The sequence below is a fragment of the Netta rufina genome (assembly GCF_964035555.1).
Source record: "Netta rufina genome assembly, chromosome: 6".
NCBI classification, from domain to species: domain Eukaryota; kingdom Metazoa; phylum Chordata; class Aves; order Anseriformes; family Anatidae; genus Netta; species Netta rufina.
The window spans coordinates 29679711-29706613 of NC_140129.1; the positions used below are offsets into that span (position 1 = coordinate 29679711).

The 26903-nt window shown below is 35.8% G+C and overlaps 1 protein-coding gene across 1 annotated transcript in view; it reads left to right on the forward strand.

Annotated features, from left to right (window-relative positions):
- Window positions 1-26903, forward strand: part of DARS1 (aspartyl-tRNA synthetase 1) — a 39486-nt gene that overhangs the window by 11409 nt on the left and 1174 nt on the right. The window contains exons 4-15 of the mRNA XM_084288627.1: window positions 232-334; window positions 8507-8609; window positions 9764-9844; window positions 10281-10340; window positions 18065-18176; window positions 19966-20100; window positions 21266-21413; window positions 22411-22557; window positions 23560-23602; window positions 24250-24330; window positions 24990-25101; window positions 25980-26051. Coding sequence (XP_084144753.1) covers window positions 232-334; window positions 8507-8609; window positions 9764-9844; window positions 10281-10340; window positions 18065-18176; window positions 19966-20100; window positions 21266-21413; window positions 22411-22557; window positions 23560-23602; window positions 24250-24330; window positions 24990-25101; window positions 25980-26051 — 1197 coding nt within the window. The remainder of the gene's footprint in view (window positions 1-231; window positions 335-8506; window positions 8610-9763; window positions 9845-10280; window positions 10341-18064; window positions 18177-19965; window positions 20101-21265; window positions 21414-22410; window positions 22558-23559; window positions 23603-24249; window positions 24331-24989; window positions 25102-25979; window positions 26052-26903) is intronic.

The window sequence follows — 26903 nt, forward strand, 5'->3', positions numbered from 1 at the left end:
TTCTGTAAGTCAGAATTACTTGATTTATCTCAAGTTTGGTGTGTGTACTTGCAGAGCTGAACGTAGTTAGATCTAGCTATTTAGACAGGGAGGGAGAGAGGGAAACTTCCACCTCCCGTCTCCCCCTTAAGAGCTCAGCTTAATATCAAAACAGTAAAGCATTTTTCTCATTCACAAAGCTATCGAGTAACTTGTCCTTAATACACCTGCGTTGTTTTTCTTTGTATTCAGGGAAGCAGTGTTTCTTAGTCCTGCGTCAGCAGCAGTTTAATATCCAGGCTCTTGTGGCTGTGGGACAGCATGCGAGCAAGCAGATGGTAAAGTTTGCTGCCAAGTAAGTAAGCAATTATATCCTGTTGTCAGAGTAAACAATGGTGGGAACCAGGACTCCCAGGGGTTGGGACCATTTTCACACATTAACATCAATGCTTCGTTTGTTTTAAAATGTAGTTATTTAAATTGTCAGTTCACTATTGCATTGAATACATTACACTGACAAAAGATAAAATAGAGAACAGGCTTGAAATTCATTCTGAACTGCTGAAGCAGCATTCTCTCGCCGTAGACAACCTACATTTACTTTCAAGCTGGCTAACAAAAAGTCTGGCAAGCCGAGCTTAGTGGGGCACTTCATTTTGTGTGATGTTTGTGTGTGTCCGCACGTGTTCAGGGTTTTTCTTCTACAAGATTTGCAGTGTGGTAACATTATATAGCTAGAACTGGTGCAAAGAAGCTCCACATTACAAGCGTCTTACTGAGCTGAAATTAAGAGTTGTTTCTATGCCCTGAATTAATCTTATTTACATGCCTGTTTTTTTTGGCCCAAAAAGTTGGGAGGAGGTTGAGTTACTTTTCAAAAATATTCTGGTTTTATTTGCAGTAATATTTAGACTTGCTAATTAAAAAATAAAAATAAAAAAATAAAAAGTTTGAAACAATTTAAATTGAGTTAGCTGGTTTGTTTTATTCTTAATGATATAAAAAAAAAACAAACAAACAATTTTCCCCCTACTTCTTGCTTCAGGATTGTGCTTTCAGGTTGTCCATTACTAAATATGTTCACATGACAATGGTGTTTTTATAATAGAGCTTTTTAGTCATGTATAACTACTTACAAACAGAAATGTGGATCAGTTCAGTGCAGTAGTATGTTTAACATGTGGTACTCCAGTTGCTTCTGTGTAGTTCTTGGCACTACTCTTGTGCCTGGGAAGGGAGCCCCCACTAATTAGCTGCAAGAGTGCCACAGCCTTCAACCTTCAATATGTCAGGGAGAGGAGGGATTCATTATACTATAGACTTGCAGAAGCCAAGTTAAGAAGGTTAGGATAATGCCTCTGCTGATTGAGGTTCAAGGCAACGGGAGAACAGAACCAGCAGTGTTCGTTGTTTGGCGGTGCTTAGAGTTGGCAGTGCCAGTGCGAAGCATGCTGTTTACAGGTGTTCATGAGCCAGAGCGTTCCGTTTCTTCATGAAGTAGTTTTTTCTCTCCAGCACTTAGAAGCTTTGAAAAGAATTGAGTGCACAATCTCTCGGTTCCCCACTTCCTCTCCTTGTAACCCACTAACAGTCTGCTTGTGCTCTCTCAACAAAGTTGCACTACAGAGCAGTGAAACAATTTTATAGTAGTTTTAAATTGTTTTTTTAAAACAATTTTATAGTAGTACTATAGTACTACTATAGTATAGTACTACTATAGTATAGTACTACTATAGTACTCTCCTATCCTCCAGTTTTCTTCAGTATCTGTTTTTTCATTTTTTCTTCATGTTTCTTGGCTCCACGACTGGATGTCTGACATTTGTTTCACGAGTAACAGAGCTCTGTGGTAGGAGCTTGCGAAAAGGAAGTTGGTCCTTACTCTTCTGTGAGCTGACTGCCACTTGTAAGCCTTCCACGACCCTTTGTAGATTTACTGATCTTGTATACTAGGCTATTTTTCTGTTAGGGTAGTGATTTAAAGTAGGTCCTGGAGGTGCAGAGCTACCAAGAGGTGGTATCTGGAAAGAGCAGAGGGCAAAGCTCCTTTATCTTCTGGCAGCAGTGAGCTGTTAAATCAGATGGAACCATATCCTTTAATTTCTTTCCAATTCCCTTTCATCTCCCCACTTTTGTTGATGTGACAGACCTGATTTCCCCTGAGTAGCCAAATTCATGTTTGTACTGTGTTTTGACTTTTCAATCTGTTCCCTTTTATGGTAGTATTCTATGTCTAAATCCTGATACTTCAGACTTCATAGCATGCATATTGTACTCATTTGTGCTTCTGAAATGCCTGTATGCTGACTATAATGTGCTTTGATACAGCTTTCAGTACTACAACCATCCTGGGTTTTGTTTTGCAGAGTTACTTTATTTTTAAACACGATTAGTGCAGTCATCTTAGGATTCCTTCCCACCAACAAACCTATTTCATTAATATCCTCCCATGCTCTCAGCTTTTCCAGTGTTTTATCTTGTTCTACAATTCTGTCTACCGTCATTGCAGCTGCCTCTTTTCCTTCAGAGGCTGCTGTTCCCTGACTTCCAAGTGCACTTGTGGTCACCACGTCAGTAACACCTGAAGCACAGTGACAGTACGTGCCTTGTCTTCAGTCATTTTCCTGCTTGTTTTCATGGGCTGTGGAATAATGCCATTATTATTAGCAGATGAAGCTGGTCTCAGATGTCTAAAAATAACTATATTGTTTCTCTGCCTTTCTTGGTGTCTTTTTCATCATCTCCTCTTGTTTCCTACACATTTATTAAATAAAATAGTTAATAACTTACATTTCAATTTCAATGCAAACTAAACTTTTCTCATTGGCAGTAGGTAAACTTTAGTTTACTTGTGCTGCTTTCTCATTTTGATAGCGGGTCCAAAACTTTCTTTAAAACAGTTTGTGAAATTAGAGGTCATGAATTTTAAGGAGAGGTTAAGATAAAGGTTGGTTAAATCGTGAGCAATTTCTGTACAAATTTTCATAAATAATAAACAAACCAGTTCCTCTTTTAGATATTGGCACATGGGAACAAAACTTTCATAACCTTCTGTGGTCTAGAAACCACAGAATGTAATATGAATATACGTATAGTAACATAATATTCGTATACTGATCCTCTCCATGATCCAATGTGAGTTATGTTTATTGAAAGATACTTTTCACACTGATTTATCTCAGTTTTAAAAGAGATTTCTGTGAGGTTAACTGTAAAAAGTTTCTCAAAAAATACAGAGCTGGCAGTGTAGTGTCAGTAAGGGTTGGCAGCTATGGAGTTCCCTATAAGGTCCTTCATCAAAGAAAACCTCTGCACATTCCTGCAAGGAATTACAGAGGCAGTTGTCTCTTTCAGACAGCAAAGGTGCCCAGTGGTGAAATTAGTAATTTATCAACCTGCTTTTTTTTTTTTTTCCAGAACGTACTGGGTGTGATCACTTTTGGTTTTCTTTTTTTTTTTTTTTTTAAACCAGCACTGGGCTTTACCCCACTACTGGCATTAATCCACAAATAGCAGTGATATGATGTAGCAGCTGAGGGAGGTGGTTACCAGATCCTAATTTAGCTGCTGAAACAGTTTGCCCTCTCTCAGAAAGTACATGGCTCTCTGTGGCAGGCTAGAGAACGAAAATCTAGAAAAGAGAGAAAACATAAGAAAAAATAAAAATGTGATGGGTAAACTTCTAGGATTAAACTTAGATTGTAGAAAAGTATACTTAACTTGATTGGTTACATGAATTGGTAATACCAGGGAAAATTGAAATCACAGTCATTACTTCTGCTGTTGGCACAGCAATTGGAATGGTAAACTGGTGACTAGATTACTGCCACGGGATATATAGTAACTAGGGCTTATTTGGAGTAATCACTCTGATACTCTTCCATTTGAATTTGTCCCTTTGTGAACTTTAGGTCAGATTTTGTATATGTTCAGGATTAATATTGAAAAATGTATGTCATTAGGACATAGAGATCATCATAGATAACCAACTTAACAGGAGTTCATGCAGGTCTCCTCCCTACTATGCTAGAAGATCTTGTGAGTTTTGAAAAAGAAGAATAAAATAGTTGTCAGTCAGGTGATTTCTGGATGATTTTGTATTCTTGTTGTCTTTATTTCTCAATATATGTCAAATTAAAAAAGGTTGCTGATGAAGCTGCAAGATGAAGTCATGCAGTCAGGTAAATCTGCTTTCCTTTGAGGCTGAAGAAACCTGTCTAGTTTATCCAAGAGTAGGTAAAATTTAAATTAATCCCAGTCTGATGGTACCTGTGCATGCTTTCAACTACCAAGTGAACTTTTTAAGTATTTTTTTTATATCCAGCTTTCTCTGATATTGACATAAATGACAACTAATTATTGTTTTATAAAAATTATTTAATGTTTTAAGATTTAATAAAGTATAAATATTGTGACTTGTGCAGTCTGCTTGCATAAGTCTTAAAAAAGAAAATGTCTGAAGTATAGATGCTTTCACTAATTAAAACATCTTATAGTTAAAGTAAATAAATAATCAAGTTTCTTCTAATTTTTTAGACTTTTGATCAAGAAAGTACTATGATTCAAGTAGAGGGGCCCACATGGGGTTCAGCTTGCAACATGAAGCTGTTGATGAAAGGTGTTGTCATACAGACTGCAATAATGCAATCCTGTGGTTAGAAGAGAAAGTCTTGGCTAACAGGCACACAGATAATTAAAAGCTACATAAGGCATCTAATGGACATTTTAATAATTAGTCTTGATTTTTGGGAAGAAACATTACAATAAAAGTTTGATATACAGAGGAAGTTTTTAGCTTTGGGCTTTGAGTCTGTCACTAAAATAATTTTATTCAGGGTTAAGCAACATAAGGGTATCATCCGTCTTCTTCATGCATACCAATTTATTTTCTGGTCCTTTGCAATTTTAGTTAGAGATAGAAATGTTGTTGTCTTTAATGGAAATGGTGATAGCTTTGGTGTTTTTCTGCTCTTTGTTCACTTTGGTTTGGCTTGATTGTTTTTTGTTACTCATGGGAATTCTATCAAAAAGTTACTGAGATGGTTTAGGACTGATGTTGTGGGGAACACTTTGAAGATTTTGCTATAGTTACCACCATTTAACTAAAGCATCTTTTTTTTTGTTCTAATTTGAACTGATATTACCATTTCAGTAACATCCTCGGAATTAACTGTTAGGATGAAAGCAGCATCTTCTAGGTTTCTGTAGTTTACATTTGATGAACTACATTAGGAACTTTAGGCTTCACCAGCACTAGATTTTGCTGAATTCAGTTCAAATAGAACTCAAAGCATGAGCTTTTACTTTACTACCCGATCAGATATGTAGTCTGAATGAGGAAAAGTATGTTTTATAATTATCAGATGAACATTTAGAGTAGATTATGAATATTTGTAGATGTAAAGATGTTTATATGCAGTAGAAAACTTGGTGGTACGTATGTATGTCCAGGCAATTACATGCATATTTGGATGCAGGTATTTACATAGGTAGGAACTGAGTTCAAAGGCATCATGAAGTTCCAAAAAAATTAGGGACTAAGGGATGTCACAGTTTTTAAAGTGTGTTCCAGACCAAGAAATACATCGTTTCAATTGTAGTTCTAGTTCAGAGAGAGAGGGGAAAAAAGTGAAAGCGCACTTAATCACAACTGCAAAGTTTTGGAGTTGTTCTGCAAGTTTGCAAAGTGATATTACAGTTGCAATGATGTAAAAGTCAGTTTCTTCCTGTATTTTTAAACTGTTAGACTTTCGTGTGTTGTGAATTCTGGGCACATTCTGAGCATAGCTCTGTAATGACTTCTTTAATACCAGTTTGCCGCCATGGGATCTGTGATTTGAGTCATAAAACACATTTAACTATTATTTTCTTTTTTTGCAACATGTAGAATTTGCTTTGATGCACTAAAAGCATTCTCATTAGCAATTATTTGTGGGAGGGGTTTTATTCAGCAGACTAGAAAATTATAATTTCAATTAATACACTGCTGTTGGTGTCATTAGTAGTATTTTTCTGGGCATTTGACAAAATGTTGATGTGAAAAAGGAAGCAGGAGAATTAGAAGAGAACTGTTTTGGGGCGGGGGGAGAAAGTTAGCAGAAGAGTACAAGTTATTTTCTTTTAAACTTTCACTTATTGGAAAAGTAGGTGGAATTTGTAGTTATACCTAGTACTGTTTTACCATGAGGCATTCTCTGTGCATTTCTTATCTTCGTGTTGTCTTTTGCATTCAAAGTGATGTATTCCTGCCTTAGTCTTTTTCAGTAGTTTTAAACAACACCATTTGTAAGAGAGCAAACTCTTTGTAAGCGCTTACTGTCATTGCTATGTGCTGAATTTGTTGTCTCATCTTCAATATTTGAGATGAATGGACACTCAACCTTTACTTAATGAATTCTGATTTAAAGCCTACTGTTGGCCTTTGCTTTTTACAAATTCAGTCATTTGTTTGTTATACTGATTTTGGCAACTGTAGCTCTTTCAAAATATAAATAAAACAAAAAAGCACACTATTCAGGAATATTAAATAGGAAATGGAATTACCTAATGGTTAGGCATATAAAGCACCGTGGTCTGTGTAACTTTTAGAGCAGCTGCCAATGAGTTCTATCACCTGAAAGTATTGCCATCAAAGAAATAGTTGAATGCTGAAATGCTAAAATGCTGATTTTTTTTTAGCCACTTCTGATTGATTTCTAATGATGCTGTTAAGTTTTGAGAATTTTAGTGCTTGAATTGCCCACTGTTACTTCAACTTCAATAGATTTTTAAAAACTTTGATCACTTTTATTCAAAAAATCGGTTGGATAACTTATTTTTTTAATTAAAAACTTAATAATTTTAATAACTTCAAATAACTTAGATTTTGAACTTAACTTCATAACATAAAATAGTTTGTAGACCAAAGATCCATCTAGCTTCTCCTAGGGCTTGTGTGGATGCTTCCGGAATAGTAGAGAGCAGGACAAGCGAGTAGTCATACTCTGCAACACGTACTGTTTTGCATCTCCGTTGCTTCTGGGTCAAAGCACTTGGGCTTTGTCAGAGAAGAAGGCCAAGTTCCCCTCATCAACTAAAAAGAGAAACTTCTTTGTTTAGCTGGGTAATTCATGTGAGAGGATGACTGGTTCCAAACATACATATTTCTAAAAAGAGAACTTTTAATCCTAATGAGTTTCTCATGTGGCTTTACTGTAGCTGTACAAAAAGACTGTCTGTCTAGAATATCTAGATTTTGTTCACCTCTCTTAGGCTGACTCTGGGCAGTGCTAGATAAACTGATGCAGATGCAAGTGATTAGGACTGTAGTTACCATCAGCAGTAGCTTGTATCTGCTTGCACTGTGTCCTCTCCTTTAACTGGGCAGGGGTTATTGCCCCTCAGTCTTGTACAGTAAAATATTTCTTGTTAACCCAACCTTTTGCCATTTAGTTAAGTTAGAGGATTTATTGTTTTGGGGATTTCTGGTGTGTGGGGAGGAGTCTTGCTAACTAGTGAGCTGATGTTGTAAACCTGAAGATTGCTAATTGATGTTTGATTTCCCAAAGTCAGTAGTGGCCCACTTGTCTAACGACATCCTTGCTCAACTGATTTGAAGTCAAATTATGGGTCTACTACCTGCTTGCTTTCTGAGGGCTTATGTGGTCAAGTGATGAGTTAAAGCGCTTTCCAATCATCTCAAAAGTGCTTGAGAAGTGAAAGATAAAGTTAATGGTAACAGTTATTTTTCAAAAAGAGGATAAGTATTTTCAGATATTTTGCTTTTTGTACTCAGGCTGCCAAAGACACAAAGTAAAGATGTATTTCCAGTAGGGATGAAATTACATGTAGAAAGTAATTGGCTTAAAGTCCAATATTTAAGTACCTAAATGAAAACCATTCGTAGGAATTGTTTTTCATCTGTCGCTCTTGAGGCTTTTGTTACTGATTGCTTAGCACACATACTTTCCATCATATCGTTGGAAGATTTTCAAGATAGTATATAGTGTTTTAGTATACTATTAGTGACTGTTAATGGAGAGCAATTAAGATGTCCTCTGTCTTAAAGAAATGGCGTACAAGCATCTTGCATCTTTCAGTAACAAGTCATCTAGTTTAAACAAGCTCAATCAGTTTGATTTTCCCTTCCAGATCTAGGACTTCCTTTCAGTCTGTTGTTCTGCTGCTCAAGACCCATCTTTCAGATAATTGCATCAACTGACACATGCAAGAGTGTATGTGGCCTAGAAAAAGAACTATGCAACTTGTCACTTAATGTATACACACACAAAGAATGAGCAATCACTGAGCTTAATTATAATTCTTTCCCTCCCAAGTCTTCCATCCCAGTTTGAGTTTGTTGTGGCTGGGAATACTTTAGTGACATCCTTTATTATTAAGCGATTATATATAATAAAGAACTATCTAAATCCTTAACTGTTTTGTTGTTCCAGCAGTTCATACAGCACATGAACATCCTAGTGCAAAGTATACTGAATCTGGTGCAGTGTGCAATGAAATTTAGTAAGCCTACTATCTTTATTGACAGCATCAACAAAGAGAGCATTGTGGATGTAGAAGGCGTTGTGAGGAAAGCACATCAGAAAATTGGAGGTTGTACTCAGCAAGACGTTGAGCTGCATGTTCAAAGGGTAATTTTTTGAGAAAACTGAGCGCTGGTTAATTGTTTGAGAAATTATCTGTCCTATCTAGTCTGTCTTTTTACATTTATAAACCTTGTAAGTAAGCGGTCCAATACCAGAGAAATAATACTGCTTTAAACTACGAACTTTGATATATAATACATAAACATTAAACATCCCTGTTTTTAAAAGATTTGATGTTTACCTGCCACTTGAAGTACGCTAGCAAGTAAAATAGAGAATCTCACTGGAACAATTTGGCTAAGAGTGCTTGTCATTTTGTTTTGATTCTTAACTGCAGCATGTACTGTAATGCAAGACAGAAGTTTCTTCTATATCAGGGAGTTACAATCTTCCCCTTAGTGAAATGGAGTGGAATACATAACTCTCAGCTGAAGTAAAGTACTGGCTTAACAATAGGGGAGCTCTTGAAATCTAAATTTTCCATAGCTTGTGCCATAGGGCTGGAGGAAGCGTAGCTTTATAGTTTATTTAAATAGAATGTGTATTTAAACCTTTATGCAGTATATTCTTCATCTAAAGGTGTTCAGCCAATATACAAACTGTATGTTTACAGAACTACTGAAACACAGTCACTTCAACAGTAGAGTACAATAGCTATTATAGTTGTAGTAGTAAGGTAAATTTAAGTTAACAGCATTATGGAAATCATGCACATATGACTAGCCTGTATGTCAAGGTGCCTTTCTCTGACTGTGCTTTTTCAGTCAAATGAATTACCAGTCTGAAATGGCTCTTTCAGCTCCAGTTAGGTGGTAAGTAAAACAGTACTTTAACAACAGAGAGAATGAGAAGATCTGGCTGCAAGCTGAACCTAAAACTGTGAAATCTTGTAGTTCCAGACCTGACATTAGTGCCAGTAGGCTTGTCCTGTAGGCAGTGTGTACTTGTTCAACTCAGTGTTTTTTTTACTCCCTGGGAAAAAAAATAAACATCTTTCCAAAGTAAAATCAGATTTAAGCACTTTGAGTATTATTGTGAGAATCCACCCATGTATCTTGGCTATATGAATAAAATCACAGTCTTCCAGCTAACAGCCTATGCAAACACTGTTTCATGTTTATGCCAAAAATATCCTTTTGTAAATCACACCTCCTTTTGTGAGCTGAAGTTCATGTTATTTTTGTTCTTCTCACTTTCAGATCTATGTGATCAGTTTAGCTGAACCCCGACTCCCCTTACAGCTGGATGATGCTGTTCGTCCAGAAGTGGAAGGCGAAGAGGTGAAAACTTTGCATCTTCAAATATGTTTTCCTATATCTGTAATTGAAGAAAGGCATGAAAGCCTGGCAGTTCCTTCGTGCAGTGCTTTTGGGGTTTTGTTAGGCTTGCATTTTACTTCCCTTATATTTTTCCAGAACTATGTTAGAAATTTCTATAGCTTTCTTCTCTACTGAACTGCAGTAGAAAAACAAAACCAGAGGGCTTGAAGTCTTGCGTTTGTGTTGTTGATCCTCTTAGCTGGTTTCTGCCTGTGACCACTGGGAAGTTATACCTTAAGCCTTGCTACACTGGCAGTTTATTGTATGATCTTCAGACTGATCTGGAAGTTCTGAATTCAGAAGTAACCCTGTTTTTTTTTTAACCAAAAGATGTTTTTCTCTACTAATCTTTTTTAGGTGTTAATATTCATTATGTATTTTTTGCACAACTGTTTAGGATGGAAGAGCTACTGTAAACCAAGACACAAGACTGGACAACAGAGTCATTGATCTGAGGGTAAGCAATATGCTTTGTTATGTGCTTACCTGCAAGCATTGATTGTCCACACCGCTCATATCCATGAAGCAATAAAGCAGTGGATTTGATGGAAATGTTTTGTTGGCCAGAGGGAAAACTAAACAATTTTTTACTAAACTAAACATGTTTTTCAATTTGTGAGTGACATTGTGAGAACTCAGTTTCATCTACATGTGGACATGCAAACAACAGAAAAAAAAAAAAAAAAAAAAGCAACTTTCCTGACATTCATGAGAGAATCACTTACTAGTCGTTTAAAGGTGAACATTTAGAATTTGGCATGTGGCCATCTACAGCTGTTTTTTTTTTATTTCCAGAAGTCAAAGGTGACTGAATAAAGACAATTTGGAGACAACATTTCTTCTCAAGTATAGTACCAGAAAGTGTAGTAAGAGCTCTGTTTTGAAATACAGGATGGAAATTTTGAACTTAACATATAGCTGAGGTGCTGTAATGCATTTCTTGCAAGTGAAATTGTAGCAGGCTGTCACGCCAGTCTCATTGTTTGTTTCTTCTACCCATTTTTTTTTTTCTATCTGGAATACTTTTCTTTGCAGCTTTCTGGTAGTTAATATACTTCCCAAATACTTACTGTTTCTGATCAGCAATAAAAAAAAATTGCAGAACTGTTCTTTAAAAAATAAAAATAGCAACACTAAACACATAATTAACTAACTGCAGCCCTGTTGACGTGACTTTTTCTGGTCACGTTTCTTTTTCTCATACTTGGCTCTCCATGATACAATTTTAATTAGCTTTTCATTGAATGATGAGTGTGCTTAGCTTGTTTTTATGGTGTTTCTAGTACTGTCTTCAAAATTAGGATTATGGTAGCTTCTCAGTAAACCAATCCATGGGCCTGGGAAATAAAAAAGTCATTTATTTATTGGAAAATGTAGAAAAGTTCTGGGACTGAGGTGCTTAAAGCATTTGAACATATGATCTCTATTTCAGCAACTAAAACTACTTGTGCAAATTGTTTTATTTGGATCAATGCTAATGGCTTTTCACCTGACCTTATCATGTGTGATACTTAGCAACTTCGATTTGTAATTACTTTTCAGGATATTTAGTATCTCATTATATTAGTTTTTTTGTCTTTGTTTTAAGTCTTTCACAGAAAGAATCCTGTACTAGTGAGAAATATTTAAAGGATTGTCACATTATGGTGATGGTAAGGCAGTTTTCTAAATTGAAGGTAGAACTCTGGGATCTTAAAAAGTAAAGTTTCACTTGAGCTTCTGATGATGCAGAAAAATGCTGAACAACACGCCAGAGAAACTTAAGAAAACTCTTTAAATGAATGAAATACCTGTATGATAAACTGAAAAGAGCTTTGAACCCTGAAAAGAAGAGAGAATTAATACAAATGGATATAACATGAAAATAATAGCTGAAAATAATGGCATGAAAACTATGTCAGGTGAGAGCATCTGTGGAGTAAAACCTGAGAAGGTATCTAGTAATGGAAAAAGAAGGAAGACTGTAATGCCAGAGTAAATACAAGAGATGAAACAAAGAGATGGGCTAAAATTCTTCCATCCCTAGACATAGCCAGTAGTTCAGCAGGACTCTCCAAATACTTCTGATGTATCTGCCAATAAATAAGTTGTCACCAGTCTACTTGGAGGGTGCAACTTCTGACCTAAGTGGATCCTTCTTTCTTTTCTAAATTATATGACTGTAGACGATTCTGATGCTTGGGGGACATGGCTTAGTGGGTGCTGTTGGTAGTAGGATGATGTTTGGACCAGATTATCATGAAGGTCTCTTCTAACCTTAATGATTCTATGATTATGGTACAGCCTAACCATTGTCAGTATCCCATTTATTCAGCAATTACTGTTTGGCCCCTCATTTTGAGGTCTGAACCTTAACTCTGTCTTCTGTAGAAGCCATTTTTCTCCATATTTCCAACAGCTACTGGATAAAGATGCTAAACAGCTGTTTCTTTTCATGCTAAAAGGGAATTCAGATTAAGTTTTTACTAAACTAATAGAAGGGTGAAATATCAAATTTCAGAGCCTTATATATGTCTTGTTCTCTGCTTGTTCCTGTGGCTGGCTGTAACCTGGCCACAGCTTCCCCTTGATTAGGGTTAGTTATCTATTCTGCCTTCCTTCTACGTGTAGAAAAAGTTCCCGTGTCTGCCTGTGTCACATTTTTGTGTCTTCTGTTGCTTACTTCATTCTTTGTTTCAGAACAAAGGTTATTTTGGGTAGGCTCATGCCTAATCATATGTTTGCTTTCTCTGTTCTGCAGGAGCTATGCTTGTGCAAAAGAGGATTCTAAGTAGTTATGTGTTTTTTTTTTTTTTTTTTTTTTTTTTTTTAAAGGGGAGAGCTGATAAAGCAGAAAAAGTGTTTAATGCAGAAAGGGAAAATCCCAGTGAGAACAGATGTACTAATATATATGTGCACATTCAAAGTACTGTATGCACACAAGCAAGGAAAAGAAGGCAGTTTATCCTTCAAAATAACTTTAAAAGAAAAAAAAATTCCTGACAAGTAGTAATTGATTTTCAGTGATTTGGTTTCATAGACTGAAGCTGTAGTACAAGTGGGACTTCAGAGAGCCCCCGGTGTTTCAAATGTACTGCGTAAGTTACATTCTAAGGAGGATTAGGCATGATGTATTAAAAGCTCACAGGGGTATCTGAAATCATTGTTAGCTACTTTGTTCCTCCATACCTCTTCTTTCTGGTACAACCAAATCATGGGCGCCAGGGAAGAAATGTTAACAGAACAGTTCTGATGGAGATGCTGTGATGATCTGTGCTTGCAGGTGCGGGAGGAAGTCCAACCACAGATGTGCCATCTAGTTCTGGTTTCCTTAGCGCCCCAATTTTTTTAGGAAGAAGGAGGTCATTGAATATAAAAAATAAAGATACTGATTTAACAAACTGAAGATTTAAACTAAATGCATGTACCTTGGCTAGACATGGACTAAAAAAATCCTTAGCATGGAACTAAAATTACATTTGTCCATTTAATACAATCTTTAAAGTAGTTTAGTAGTGATTTATCTAATCTTAAGTAGTGATTAACGGTGAGTTCTTTGGGTGGGATGAAATCATGATGAAGTGGAGCTGTAAAACTTGCATAAATGAAAGGAGCTGGTTTTCAGGAAAAAAAAAAAAAAAAAAAAAACAACAACAAACAACAACTTTCCAAGGAATGATGACTTAGGTAGAATCTTCCTGATGAGTTAACTCATAAAATACAGATCCCATAATTATAGAGTTAGAAAAACTGAGGGTCTAGTGTCAAGAGAGATGGTGTGAATGAAGAGGAGTCCTTGTACAGATCAGATATCCTTTAACTTAGCCACAGGTGACTGTGAGGAAACTGCTGCTGACCTAAGTATCCGTTTTTCATGATATCTTAATGGAGTTCAAGTATTTGATTCTGTATACATTTCCTTTATAGCTCCTTCTTGGAACAAGTAAAAAAAAGTAAACTAGAGTACTGATGGTATTTTTAAATCTCTACTTTCTGCTGTGCTAAAGTTTGACTGCAGTATTCAGTGACTTATCATATATGTAAGAACACCTACAGAAATTGTTAAACAGACATTTCGTGAAGATTAGTGGTAAGCAAAAAGCAATAAAGACAAGGCATCAAGTGAAACACTGTTTTTTGGATTTTGCTTCCTAGTATGTCTTGCTCTGAATTAAAAACCAATTCAGGTTCATTGGGTTTTAACAATGTCCTGACTGATGTCCTTGCTCTGGCTTATTTTTTGATGTCCAGCAGGGTTTTTATCTTAATGGTATCTGTCTGCATTTGGCTTGAATTATATGCATTTAGTGGTCCTGATGCTATAATTATGTCTGCTAATGCACAGCTCACTGAGACCAAAGCGTAGTCCTTTTAGAGTCAATATTATCTTGTTTAAACTGCTCAGGGTAGTGCATAACCATTAAACCTGTATGTTTAGTAGTTTATGGATGTCAGACTGTTATGTGATAGTGCTGTTCATTGATCTTAATGTAGTTTGGTTTTTCAAAATACTTGATTACTTTAAGCTTGATTTCATTGTGTTGAATTCAATTTACTCATTGCAAAAGCTGTAGTTTTCCTGACTGACTTAAAGCTATAATGAACAACCTGATATACAGCTTGTTTTATTGTGTGTAGTGATTTGGCTGTGATGACATAACACACTCCCAGTCTCTTAGGCAAACTTCACGTTCATATCTTTCTGTTGTACTATAAACTGATACTGAATGTGAATGAAACAATTGATTTCAACCACTTAGGATTTACCTTAAGTAACAATCTTTTAATCCTGGTTTCCTAGCAAAAACTTGATTCCTCACATATAAGATAAAGGATTTGGGAAATTATTTACCTTATTTAAAATAATGTATGTTATTTGAAACAATAGTTGACATTATTTTCCCTTTTTGTTTAGCCCATAGTATGTATTAGTGATTGTGATAGAAGATAGGTAGCTACAGCAGGCAAACAAAAATGTAAAAAGTGCAGAACAAATTCCGTGGCTGATGTGCGTAAAACAAAATTCACAGCTTTGCACATCTATGCCTCAGTCACACCTCTTAGAGATACAATCATGTAAGGTGTTAACTGCCCTCGATTCTTCTGAAACATACTCATCTCTGACTTACATAACTGCAATTATTTTAATGTTGCAGATTGTGTTAAATAGAATTTGATAATTGTTTTTATAGTTGTACAGTGTTAAGCTACTCTGTTCTAATATCATTTCCCTTTATAGCATTTAAATACTAAACACAGTGAAGTTATGATGAAAACTTGTATTTCAGCACTCATAGAATCATTAAGGTTGGAAGAGACCTCCAAGATCATCTGGTCCAACTGTAAGCTATTGTTAGCTAAACATCTTTTCTGCTTTGATTATTAGAAATAACAAATTTTCTTGTGAAATAAATTCTGCTGACCAAGTTTAGACATCAACACTGTTAACAGCAACAACATTTAAGTGGCATAAGTTTGTTTCAGTTTCTGCTTCACACTTGAAGGATCATTTACTGTCTTTGTCATTGTCTCAGACAAGAATTTCCCGGTATATAAGGGGAAGAGTTTATATTAGAGTAAACACCACAGGAAAAGAATGCCATAGTGAAATGTTGTTTGAGACAAAGGTAAAAATCGATTCGCTTTGACAGCTGTCTCTGCCTTCAGATTGTTATGTTTGCAGCTAAGTGTGGTATCTCAAATGGGAACTGTTACCTACCAGTATAACCAGACCTCATAACACACATACCAGTGTCTCAGTTAAAGACAACAGCATGAATTATTTTCTTCAGATAAATTTAGTCTCTTTTTGTCCCAAACATTCCAGTGCAGAGGACATAATTGGATCCGAAAAAATTGCTTTGTGTAGACACATATTTAAAATCTTTGGAAAGTTGTAGTTTGAGGTCATCCATTTGACTCCACTGCGTGTTGATAGATGCACTTCTTTAGGAGTTTATCTCAACTGTCTTCTTGGCCTCTTTAATTCTTGCAAGGAGACTGACTGCAGGATCATATACTCAACAGTTACCCTTCTGGCAGTCTCTGAATGAATGAGCACTGAAGCTCAGTTACCTTTGGTAGTAAGAAGAGTGGTCTTGTCAGATGTAATTTGAGGTGTGGAGAATTGCTGCTTGTTCTTTTCTTGGTCTATAGTTAAAGCAAAAGCTTCAGTGTGTCCAGACCAATGAATTTGGCTGTTTTCATAAGCATTATTTTTTAAGATAGTTTATCATTACAGATGGGATTGGGAAGACAGTGTCTTTGCTCTGCATCCTCACTAAGGCAAAGGGTTGTTACTACCTGGCAAAGTATTATTAGTAGAGGTATGCTAGTTATTTACCAGCTGTGTTTTTGTGCACACCTCTAGGCTTCAGAGCAAGTAATTGTTCTCAGATTGGGCTTAGCACATCACCATTTCTCTTTTTCCTGAGAGTGTATACCTTAGTACTATTCCTACCTGCTCTGGCATGGAGCTGGTGCTGGTTCATAAGAAGGATAGAGGAGTCGTCGTTACTGTCCTACCTTAAGTAATTGTTGCACGTTTTGTTTCTTATTTTTTTTTTTAAAGTTTGTGTACTTTATCAAAAACTGTATTGGTAAACCCAAATGTGACTGTTTGGGTTGTAATTTCTTGTAAAATCTCTTTCAGCTTCTAAATAGGAGATAGTTAACTAGATATATGCATATGTAAAATGTGTATTTATTATATCCCTTTGAATCATTTGGGTGCTTTGATATAACGCTACCACAAATTACACACCCAGCTTGGGCTACCTTTCTGGTCCTAGCATATGTCTGACTCTGGGAGACCTGTGGAAAAAAGGTGAAAAAGTTTGAGGGTGCTTTTGTAACTGTTGCTCAAAACCTCATTTCCTTCATTTTGAAAGCAGTAAGAGTAGTGGCTGTGGTTAATGCTATCAGACAGCGAGAGCTGCTAGCAATTATTGACTAGGCTCAGCCCCTTACACTCCTGAGATACCAGTCTGCTAAAATTGCAGATAACTCCAAATTACTACAAATATGCAGTATTATTACAGTTTTCTTTCAGTTTTTCAGTTAGGTGCTATCTTCATCTCCCAGAGATGATAAATGTAGATTTATTTCAACATATCCACTAACTGACTGTCTAAATTTGGGTGCTTATGTATTTTGTTTTGACTGCGTTCTTTTGTTTTGTGGTTTGGTAGGAGTCATGTGAAAAAGCCCACAAGGCTCTCCTTACCCTAACTGACAAGTAGGGTACCTTGCAGAAAGGAGAAGTAAACAGTGCTGTGACGCAGGTTGTCGTAAAGAAATGTTTTCTAAGTTGTTTGCAGGAATTCGTTAGGTTCTGTCTACGTTTGTAGGTTGCTAACTGCCAGTTCTTAAATGCTGCAAGCACAAAATCAGATACGGGTTCAGTGCTGACGTGTTGCAGTGCTTTGAGCATTTGCTAAGGGATTTTTTTCTTCACACTAAAACCCAAGAGTGTTCAAAGAACGTTTAGTGTAGATATTTGTTAACCAGATAAGTGGCTTACCTGTGTCATGTGCATAAACAAGCAGAAGCTGATCAGTTCAGGTTTTCAGCTAAATGTACTTCTGAAGTAAACTTGGAAAGGACAGAAAAACTGCAGTTCATGTGATCAGGTGCTACGTGGACTGTTAAATGCTGTTGGGGGTTCAGACCTTCTTTTGAGGATGTTTTTGTGCCTGTGTCATATGTGGTTAGCACGTGACTGGTTTTACGTGACAAACATGTATTCTGTAGTCTTTAGTAGGCACAAACATTTTGACCTTATGTAAGTAAGGGCTTTGCTCTTATCATGCATGGTATATGGCTGCAACTGTTCTAGCTAAGTGTGCTGAAAGCTTTTTAATAGGTTTAGTGTTTTTATTCAATTTTTTACTATAAAACCTTTATTTGCAGAAGCATAACTTATAAATCAGTGTTTAAATGTTGAATTGACCATAATGCCTCCTTTATAACAGAATATGCTGTAAACTGAAATGAGGAGTTTCTGTTGTTTCCATCCCTATTTCTTCTTGTGTATTAAATAATTACTAAACTGCACTTTTCTCTGTTTAAGCAAATACAACAGCCTACCGTTCCTAAGAGAATAAATGTAGTTTATATTGTTCTGACAGCTGTACAGAAAAAGCAACAGAGTTGGGAAAATTAAACTAACTTAGGATTCTTTATTTTATCTTCTCTTTATAGACCTCCACCAGTCAGGCAGTTTTCTGCCTTCAGTCTGGTATTTGTCAGCTTTTCAGAGAAACTCTCATTCGCAAAGGATTTGTGGAAATTCAGACTCCCAAAATCATTTCAGGTATTGTATATTTGATCCAGGAGCTATAGATCTGCTTCCTTTATATTTGCTCAGTGTACCTATCTGCTAAAAATTTGGTAACTACTTTATTAACAAAAAAAATAAAATTGTATTTCTCATTTAGATAACAAACAAACAAATTTAGACAACCTAACAAACAAAGGAAGTATGGAAGTTGTTCTTCATTCTTCTCTTGTCTTTGGATGCTAAAAGATTGATAAGACAAATTCTGTATATACCTGACTTAGGTATTTGGCAGTACCTTTAAAGTTTTAATTTGTTTAAATATGGATGCCTGATCATATACATTGGTCTTCAGATCAGTGTTCTTAGTGTTGAGTCTAAAATTCCATTCCCAGTATTGAAATAAAAAATTCTAAATTAGCCTAAAAGCAGCTTGCATCATAAAGAAGCTACAACAAACACACCATGGTATAACATGATGCCACTGTATAAAGTGTGTCACTTCTGTACCGATGAACAGATGGCTGGATGGAGGATTGGTAGTATCATTTTCCTGTTAGTATGGTCCAAAGGTTTTAGCCTGACTAAAAGTCTGGCTGTGTTGATTTTGCTTCTGATTCTGTTGCTGATCTGTTATATTGTCAAAATCCATGATTTACAGGTGGATGTTTTTTCTTCAATCTTATTGGTGTGCTTTTAGATGTTATTGATGTCACTAAGACATGTAAAACATTACTGGAGGGTAGAATGTTTGTATTATTCTCATTGTATGTGCTCATTGTATGCATTCCTTTTGCCTACTGAGTTTTACACCTCTGTATTTATATTTTTGAAGACAGCTCTTGATTGAGATGAAACCAGGACTTTTTAAGAAAATTCATTCAAGCAACTATTCTTACAATATGGAAAGTATCATTGAAAATAGGATAACTTTTCCTACAGAGACAGATGAATATCATGAAATGTTAAAGACTCCCAAGCAGCCAGTTTATTTACCTAGGACCTTTGAGGAAGTGTGCTATTCTTACTGTGCAATGTACCATTGAAAGCAAGCAAGCAAGCATGCATCCTATTGTTTGAATGAGATAATGTTTTTAAAAAATAACTAAGTTAAATCAATGCAGTCCTTACTAAACTTTGAAGCTACATATCATAGTTGTTTTAAGATTTGATATTTAAAAGGTTACCTGTATTCAAAAATAACAAGTCACTGAAACTATTTCAGTGGGAGTAGTGGTGATGAAAGAAGAAGATTAATTATAGTGGAAAGGCTAGTAATAATAGTAATTAGCACTTTGTTTAGTGTTATCTTAACATAAGAATCTTCAAAGACTATTAAGTAATGTTAAATTTAGTTTGGGCTCTGAGATATATTAGTGCCTTCAGACAACTCAGACATTTGCCCAGTCCTCTGTTAGAAAGGACGGTCCTGGCAAAACAGGATGTGCCTCAGATCTCGGCCTTTGCAGTTAACTGTCTTTGAAGCTTGCATCGCTGATAAAGATTGGTTTCTACAGAAATGTTGGGCTGCAAGTAGATGTGGTGTGGTATGAGCATACGTTCTCTGCAGTCCTCACTAAAAGGTGAGGGTGAGGGACAGCTGGGAATAGTAACATATTAAACTCTCTCAACTCAATTTGCAGATTTGCAAGACAATGTCTGACAGTCCTGAGCTGCAAAGCTTCCCTTAGCATTAAGAAAGCCTATCTTTTTCCTCTTAACATGCTTTGTACAAAAATCTGCTTATCTTTAAATGTATGGCTATCAGTTTACCTATATTTTTTTTTTACATTTTTATTTTAATGATTAAGCATTTGCTTTTCAGCTGCCAGTGAAGGAGGAGCCAATGTGTTTACTGTATCATACTTCAAAAGCAGTGCCTACCTGGCTCAGTCCCCCCAGCTGTACAAGCAGATGTGTATATGTGCTGACTTTGAAAAAGTTTTCTGTGTTGGGCCAGGTAAGAAACATAAGAAATGCATTGGCTTATCTATATTATAATGTTTGCAGTGATGGCTTTTAGCAGTTACAAGTAAGATATCACATAACTTGAAAGCCTTGAATGCTTTCACTTAATATGGTTTCACACACCAAACAGAAATTTCAGTTGGGGTGACAAATGAGAATAAAGTCGACGGGGAGGTTGCTGGAAGTATAACTAAGAAGCTGAAATACAGATGGAATTGTCTTCTCCAGTGTCTGCTGTTCTCTGGGGAGAAAGAATAGAGTTGCACTGGAAGCTAATAGTATGATGGAGAACTTGGAAGAACACTGCAATTACTGAAGCCATAGTTGGCTATTAAGCATGCTTTAGTTGCCCAGTAGCAAGCAGCTAAAATAGGCAAGCTAAGTTTTATGTACTTCAGATTGCATATTAACAAGTACTTATCCCTTGCTCTTGTATATGTACCAAACAGCGTTACTTAGAAAATGTGTACTTGTAACTGGGCTGTCAGTAAATAATCCAAATTTAGTATTTTCTTGTCTCATACTCTGTCTTTCTCATAAGCTGATAGGACGTTGCCTATCAGGTGGCAATAAAGCATCTTTTGCTAAGACCTCAAAGACAGGTTTAAAGATATGTAAAGTGAAAATGCTGGAAAACAAATCAATAACAGCATGTAAAACTTAAAAAAAAAAAAAAAAAAAAAGCAAGTAATTCAGAAGACCTTAAATGTCTCATTAATTACTAACACGGGTCGTGTTTTTTGGGAAGGCATGTTTATATATCAGACTCATATACCTGAAAAAAAAAAATCAGAACATTCACACATACAAGTATGTTTCCTGTGAAAAAGGTAGTTTTTAAATCTGAGAATTGTGTGTGCCTGAAGGCTCGTCTGTTTTTCCCACTTCTGTCTGTTAGTGTGACAAGAGGTACTACCTCTCTGCAAGTCTTGTCTGTCTTGCATCCTTTGACCACCACAGCTACAATAATGCTGTCACTGTTGTTAGAAATGATGCTTTGAGGCAGCTAGTTTTCTTCTTGTTTCTCAGTAAAAATTGTTGTGTCTGGAGACAGCATTGTCTGTGGTCCAATTACTGATGTGTTTGATTGTCTGTGTTATTTTTTCAAAACAGAATTACAATTTCAGGTCAGTTAGAATTTCTGTTTAATTTTACAGTTTTTAGAGCTGAGGACTCCAATACACACAGACACCTGACCGAGTTTGTTGGTCTGGATATTGAAATGGCTTTTAACTATCACTATCATGAAGTGGTAGATGAGATTGCAGATACCATGGTGCAGATATTCAAGGGACTTCAGGAGAGGTAATGAGAACATTTTCCATTTCATGAGCAACTTCATATGTTTGAAATCTCTTGCACTGTGGTATCAAATGGGTAAGCATTTTGTCCTCAGCCTGTCAGAGAATCAATCACTAGTAACCTGATTTACAACAAGAGAACTTCAAACACTGTTGTCTTGCTCTTAACCATTTCTTTGTACCCGACTTCAAAAGTTTGCTAAAACCATAGGCCAGTACATTGTCTGTTTTTAGCCAAACTTGAATTTCCTACAGTATGCCAGTTTGTGCCACAAAAACTTGCTGTTCATTGCTGAATGGGCTTTCTAATACAAATGATCTATCATTAATGTAAAATATGCTTCCTGTTGTTCCACCACAGGTAGACTGATTGTTCTGTTTTGAAATTAAGATCAATATTAACTGTTTAAGGTGGCTTTCCTGAATAAAATTTATTGTAACAGCCCGCGTCTCTGCCATGACAGCAACAAAAACTAGTTTCCATTATTCATAGTCTAACTCATTAAAAAGCCAGGCCAGAAGTTTAGGAAGTGGTTTTCATTTGCTTACAAGTTAGACTATTTTGCCAGAAGAAATGCAAATCTTTTCATCAGTCTAGAAAGAAATTTCTCTTTTATATTTGAAATAGGGTATTACTTAAATCAAAGGAGATCTCTGCTAAAGATTACAAATGAAAGGGTTGGTTTCTAGATGTATTAACTGTGAAAATTTGACCTAGTCAATTATTTCTTACAAAAGGAGTAAAACAGAAGTAATAGTAAAATATTAACACATATATCATTGGATTGCATGTGAAACGTTTGTGAAACATTATGTGAAACATTTCATTGGGATTATACAGAATTTCTCCAGGAAGATGCTTTAAAAAAGTTTTTTATGTTGCAAGAGGGACCTCTTGTGGCAGACTTGTATTATTCTTGTATGGTCAATGAAAAATCATTATTAGATACGCTTCATAATTATTTTGTATTTTGCGTCTATTCTTGTTTTCTTCTGTGTAGATTCCAAACTGAAATTCAGACTGTGAACAAACAGTTCCCATGTGAGCCATTTAAGTTCTTGGAGCCAACTCTGAGACTGGAATATCGTGAAGGTGTGGCCATGCTTAGGGAGGCTGGTGTTGAGATGGGTGATGAAGATGACCTGAGGTACTTTGGCAATACCCAAATGTGCCAGTCGAAGTTAAGGTTTAAATCCTGTACTGTGCAACTGAGCCCTCAAGAAGGAACTGCAAAGTTTGAGAGGAATAAACAGCACTTATATCCAGATCACTTGACAAATAAAGGAATGGATATGGAAGTAGTCCTTTCTCTTACTGTAGGCTATACATATAAACTCTAAAATTTAAAAAACTAAAAGTTACAACATGAAGTGAGAGGAACTTGAACCTTCTAAGGTTAGAAGAAGCGCTTTTTTATATAACAATTGCAGTCCTTCATGTGAATTGATGTATGTATTTGGATAGGGTTAAACAAAAAGATTCTTCAGTCTTAAGGTCTGTCTTTTCAGTAATGCCTTCCCATTTCCTTTTTCCACCCCTGAGGAAAATGGTTAAGCAGTTGATTGCATTCCCATTGATTGGCTTGAAAGATGGTTTTAATTAACTGATTATATATAGATATTTCTGAAGATGCTTACTATGATAAAACATTTCTGTTCTTTCCAATAATATATCCGGAACCATTAGGATAATATGTGATATTACAATTAAAGGAACTTTGTGTCAAAGACATTTCAGTTGTAAGACCTTGCTATAGCAAAATAATTTCCTCGCTAGCTGCTTAGAGCATTTCTCACTGTGTCTGAAAAGAAATCACTGCACAAGATATATGCCCATATAAAACAGATTACACAAGTATTCAGTAATATGAATACAGTGACTAGAAAGTAGCTATAATAAGAACAAGAATATTGTTAGGTATCAGTTAATTTAAGGGACTCCTAGGACCCATACGAAGTACTTAGGAACAGAAATAAATGTACTTGATTTCTGAAATTTGTTTGTACAATCCAAAACACACAGAAACAAAGAATACATTTTCTGAAGGACAGACTGCAGCAAACCTGTAGCTTAGTCTTTTTAGCTTTATGAAGTATATAATCAGTAAAAGTTTAAATCACTTAATGATAATGATGATAATCTTTTTCAGCACACCTAATGAAAAGCTCCTGGGACGCCTGGTAAAGGAAAAGGTAATGATCATTTTAGAATAAATATGTTTGTCATTGAATCTGAAGCCTGATATAATGGAATCACTGGGTACATATAAATGGCTACTTCGTGTAACTTAATTTCTTACACACTGATTAAGAAAACAGTATCAACATGCAGAAGTTGTGAAGGATTTGTGATTAGCATAGCATTTCCTAATTGTCTGACTGCATTACCATTTTGTTTTTGCCATTTTAATCTACCAACAGCTTTGTCTTTATTAATAATATATTCCAAACCATTTTCAATATTTTACTATTTATGTTGAACATACCAAACAGGATAGTACTTCTGAAAAAACGTTTATTAGGATAATTAAAAACCAGCAGAACGGATTCTAAGTTCTTCAGGAAGAAAAATGAGATCTTGGGCAGGGGTGCTATTACTTTGGCAAGATGTTTTGCTGCTAAAAATTCTTAAGTTCGTGATAGAAGAAGTATTGGGAAATGGATAAATAATATACTACTTTTATTGATAACTCATTTTTGAAGATAATACTGTCAAACTTATGCAAAGTTAATGGGATTTTTTTTTTAAGATTTCAAAGATTCACTGATTGTGTGTAGTATTAAATTGTTCTTCACTTTGTTTTCACTTTTGCTAACTTCTGAAAATCATCATCTTTCAGTATGACACAGACTTCTATATACTTGACAAATACCCTCTTGCTGTGAGGCCTTTTTACACAATGCCAGACCCAGTAAACCCTGTAAGTAAAGTTCTTTGTTGATGTCTGTGGGGGTTTCTTGAAGTTGAAATTACACTGTATAGGGATAACTTGACAGAATAGATAAAGTATTTTTATATGATCTGCTGTTGTAATTGAAATTCTGATAACAAGAGTAGGTCAGTTGTATGTGGCCCACAAAGTGTTTACAGTTGCCCTTCACCAGTGAAAACATACCAGAAAGAAATACGTATATATAGCTGAAATTGGAGGAGCTTTACTGAAGAGATCTCCACAGCCACTAGAAGAGATCTCCAGTTCCTCCATCACTAAAAAGAGACAGAAACATTCTTTGAGGGCAACAGACACTTCAACAGAAATCCACTTTTTTGCATTGATAAAAAATTCCCCAGTTTATTCCAGAATACGGAGTAAATATCTTTACAGCGTCTTTTGCTTGGATTACTGCCTGCAAATGCAATGTCTTTTTCAAAGTGTGTGTGGAGGAACTTTTGTTCTTTTAAATAGACTCAAAACTAACGAGGGGAGAAAATACACTCTAATTCCAGGGCAGACCCACATACATTGCACTGTTACTACATAGCTTTAGATATCTAAGTGAAGTTACTGAGAGGTGTGTATTTGCCACCTAAGAATGAAGCAACTTTAGATGGGAAATAAACTAATCTTTGTCTTTCCAGAAAAACTCTAACTCTTATGATATGTTCATGAGGGGAGAAGAGATTTTGTCTGGAGCTCAGAGAATTCATGATCCTCAGCTGCTGACAGAAAGAGCCCAGCATCACGGCATTGGTAACAAGATAAACAACTTAAAGCTCAGTTTAAAAGATTATAAATTGTGATTGGATTAGCTTTGTTTAGAGGAAGAATTTGGGACAGAATTTAATATGTGGTGGTAATGCTAAAATCACAACACTGTTTCATGCATAATGTTGATCCATCTAATTGTTCAACCATTTTAATCTAGAGTGGTGGTATTAAGAAACTAATTAGTTTCCCAGCAACACCTTGATGAAAAGGAATTGTTTCCAAGGGCTTTAGAGAGGACGTAACACAGGAAATACCTTCAATAGAAGGAGGGTAGGCAAACAAGTCTCATTCTGTACTCTCACAGACTTCTTGTGGAGTACTCCAGCAGAGTGGTTGGTTGTCCCTTTTTTATATCTTGAACTGAGAGCAAATAAGCAATAAGTGATGAAATTTAAGGACAAAGCTGACTAATAGTAAAAGGGTAGAAGAGTAAATTTGGTAGAGATCGGGAATGTAAAGTGTAGATTGAAATTATGCTTTCAGTGCATAGTGAAGTGAAATGTCAAGAAGATACTAGCAAAAAAGGAGTATCTCTCACTGTAGCATGAGAGGAAAACAGTTATTAAATCATTACTTTCTCATTGCAGTTTATTCAGGAATTCACTAGTTTCCATAAATTATGACAAGCTTAGCTCTTACTCAGTTCCCTGATTTAAATTATTAACAGTAATAGAATAAAATTGCTACGGGCATAACTTGTAGACATTGCTGGGTAATTTATTTGCACTTTGAGTGAAACCACACTGCTAGTTTTTAAGTCACCTTGGTAGATTTTTTTTTTGTTTGCAGTCCCCTAGTCACTGACATGTTTCTCACCTGTTTAATGAACCCCAAGCCAAATGCACCTTTTTCTTGCCTAGATCTGGAGAAAATAAAGGCATATATCGATTCCTTTCGGTTTGGTGCACCTCCACATGCTGGTGGTGGTATAGGTAAGTATGTTTATTTTATTATATTCTGTGTTAGCCTGACCTTAACTTAAGCTGTTTATTCTCTGTCAGGGTTCAATATAAAATTCATGGTAGTAGTCTTGTTAGCAAAATGTGTGGAAATGTTTATCCTGAGGAATTTAAGGAGAGAAAGTAAACAGTAAGATGTAATGGCAAAAAAATAATGGCAGAGTGTGCCAAATTTAAAAGGTAGGTGATCACAAGAGAAAATACACTGATTTATTAGCCTAGCAGGTCATCTTTGAATTTTACCAAAGAGAAAAATGTAAGGAGGCAAGAAAATACTGCATTATGTATGGATATATCACAGTCTACTAATACCAGAAGCCACTGGTATCTTAATGCATTTGATGAAGCTGTTGTGCAGTGAAAAGAAGCAAGTGATTGCTTCTGTCTTTATTCACTGCAATTTGACTGAATGTTACTGATTAACTTCGGCTGATGCTAATAGTTTCTGCAAAGGTATTGATGTCTACAGCCTTCCTGTCTTGGGTGTGAGCATTGTACATACTAAAATGAACAAAGAGTTTTTTCATATCTTAATGATAACAATTTTCACTTATAGACACTGCTTTCATTAGTAGAATGAAATCTCTTTATGCATGTGGAAATAAGATACTTTGTTAGGTCCTGAGCAATATGCACAGTGAGTTCTTTGATTCAGTCTTTCTGCATTTCCCTCACTGTGGTAAGGTACGCTTAATATATTCCTGGCACGTTAAGAGAACAACCTCCTAAGTATGCCTTTAGTAAATGCGTTGAAATGCAATATGCTTTTGGGACAGCTGTTTTGAAATACTTAAAAGATGTTAGCATCAGTGATCATCAGAATTT